The following is a 2,342-nucleotide window of genomic DNA, read 5'->3' on the forward strand; positions in this document are numbered from 1 at the left end:
TGCCTGAATGGTCCCTGATGGCATTTTTAACAAACCTGGCTTGGGATGTCACAAATGTCAGAATGGAAAAGGTATTTAAAAACTTTAACAAACTCTTGTAAATGTTGGCATACTTCCCCTCCATGTCTGCACGTGAGACAGATGCAGATACAGAAACAAAGAAGCTTGACTGAGGTAAAAGATCCCCAGGGAATGAGAATATGCAGAAAGACATTATGTGAGTCATGTGTTTAACCAAAGGGACTACATACAATTCCTGTATGAGGAAATACTTGAAACTTTGGCCTCAGTGGTTGCCCAGTAGCTGCTAGCAACCAGAGTCATCTATGATGTCACAGTGAGTCAGCTGGTGAAACAATGGATGGCACAGAAGTGATCCCTAAGTGCAGACTAAGCAGCATTTGAGAACCATGCCAAAGAGGCAGGTACCCAAAGAAGAGTAGACTAGAGATGGCCCAGGTTCCTTCTGAAACTGAAGATGTTTCTCCTCAAGATGAATTAGCAGATGCAGAAACCTCCACAAGGTCTCTACTCTATGACTGTTCTTCCATTGGGGACACAGTCTTGAGGGCCCTGGTTGAAGAGTATGCTTTTCAGGCTTTGTCTGAAGGGCTCTCAATGAGAAGCCCACCTTATAGATTTAGTGCCTCTGAAGCACATGAAGGTAGTGATTTGCTTTCTCTGACATTTCCCAGGAAACTTTGGAGAATCGTTGAAAGCAACCGATTTAAATCAATTTCGTGGGCTGCAAGTGGAACTTCTATAGTGATTAATGAGGAATTGTTTAAGAAAGAAGTTTTGGAAAGGAAATCCCCATTCAATATATTTGAAACTCAGAATATGAAAAGTTTCGCTCGACAGCTAAACCTATATGGGTTCAGGAAAACAGGAAAGAATTGTCAAAGATCTGCATCTCTGGCTGACTTCCTGGAAGAAGAAAAAGAAGCTTCTACTTTCAACAAGGTACTCTGAGCTTTTCAGTCAGTCATTTACATAGAGGCTACATATGGGTGGTACCAAGTTATGTTATATATATATATTCATATTATTTTCTTATATATATGAAAATAATATGAACTTACCAAGGTTATAATTATTTGATTTTAAAAATGTTTCTATCTCAACTGTCAGCCCAGTTTGTGCTTTGAGCCCTTAAGATCATGAGAACTTTTACCAAGTGCTTAGAATCTCAAGAGTAAACACTATAGAAATGTACTTGAATAAAGGTGTACTGCTACCATAGATGCACTTTTAAAATATTTCTTCCCAGCAAGTGCATTTCTGTGAACAGTGCACATTTATCAATGAAAGAAACTGAAATATGAGGTTGTTACAATGCATTCTTTTTCTTGCCTTGGTCTAAAATTGTACTAAATTACCTATCCTTTGGTTTTTAGTTGCAATTCTACCGTAATCCCAATTTTCAACGAGGCTGTCCCCAACTGTTAATGAGAATGAAGAGAAGAGTTGGCACTAAAAATGCTTCTCCAATACCAGCATCCTTACTTGATTGCAACCAGAAGCTCTTTCACTCAGGGAAAGATGTCGTTCAGCAGAATACTATTTCCCAAGATGAAAGTAGAAGAGAGGATTCTCCTTCAACTTCGACAAACTCTCCTGTGCCTCAAGTCGAGAAGCCACCTACTAGCACGGAGATCACTAATACAGTTGTCCCAATCAGAAGTAGTTTTTCTCTTCCACCATTAACTCTGGTCAGTTTATCAGGACCACCTGCTATTTTAAATCAGCAGACCACTTTTTATCTGCACCCACCTAGCGGCCCCACACAGGCAAATGGTCACATGGTAAATCTGGTTACACCACCAACTTCTCTTCATTATGTCTCTCCCAGACACAACTGTTCTTTTGTACCGATGGCAGGACCTTCCACTCTCCCAAATGGGCACCCTGCTTATTCTGCCAACGAGGCTTCTCGTCCCAATCTCCTAGTACCTGAAAAGAAGTGGATTTTAGTCCCTGTGATGACTGATACAACTGCTAGCTTTCCACCAAAGTGAACTCAAGTGGCCTAGAAATATCACCCATGTTGCAATTGAACTTCTGCCAAAGGAATAACCATCAGGCGGGATAGCAAAGATCAAAATTGTACCCGAATTTTACCTCTTATTTGGACAATAAACGTACATTGTCCACCAGGTTCGCTTTTCTTATTTTCCAACAGTTAAATAGTAAAAGGATTGAGGTTACTTTTCACCCACTGGCAGGTGATTGTAGTGTTTTTAACATACAGGCTTCTCAAGAGGGGAGGAACATTTTATGTGCTTATCAGAAAGTAAGACATACCGTTTCCAAATGGAATAAAGAGCTGGAAACATGAGGCA

General features: G+C 40.2%; 1 protein-coding gene across 1 annotated transcript; it reads left to right on the plus strand.

Moving 5' to 3' along the window:
- The first annotated feature begins 450 nt into the window (after positions 1-450).
- LOC142435637 (heat shock transcription factor, Y-linked-like) lies at positions 451-2,018 on the plus strand. The gene is made up of 2 exons (XM_075539855.1): positions 451-963; positions 1,398-2,018. The coding sequence occupies exons 1-2, from the start codon at positions 451-453 to the stop codon at positions 2,016-2,018; spliced, it is 1,134 nt and encodes a 377-aa protein (XP_075395970.1).
- The last annotated feature ends 324 nt before the right edge of the window (positions 2,019-2,342 follow it).

This window comes from Tenrec ecaudatus, chromosome Y (assembly GCF_050624435.1).
Source record: "Tenrec ecaudatus isolate mTenEca1 chromosome Y, mTenEca1.hap1, whole genome shotgun sequence".
Taxonomy (NCBI): Eukaryota; Metazoa; Chordata; class Mammalia; order Afrosoricida; family Tenrecidae; genus Tenrec; species Tenrec ecaudatus.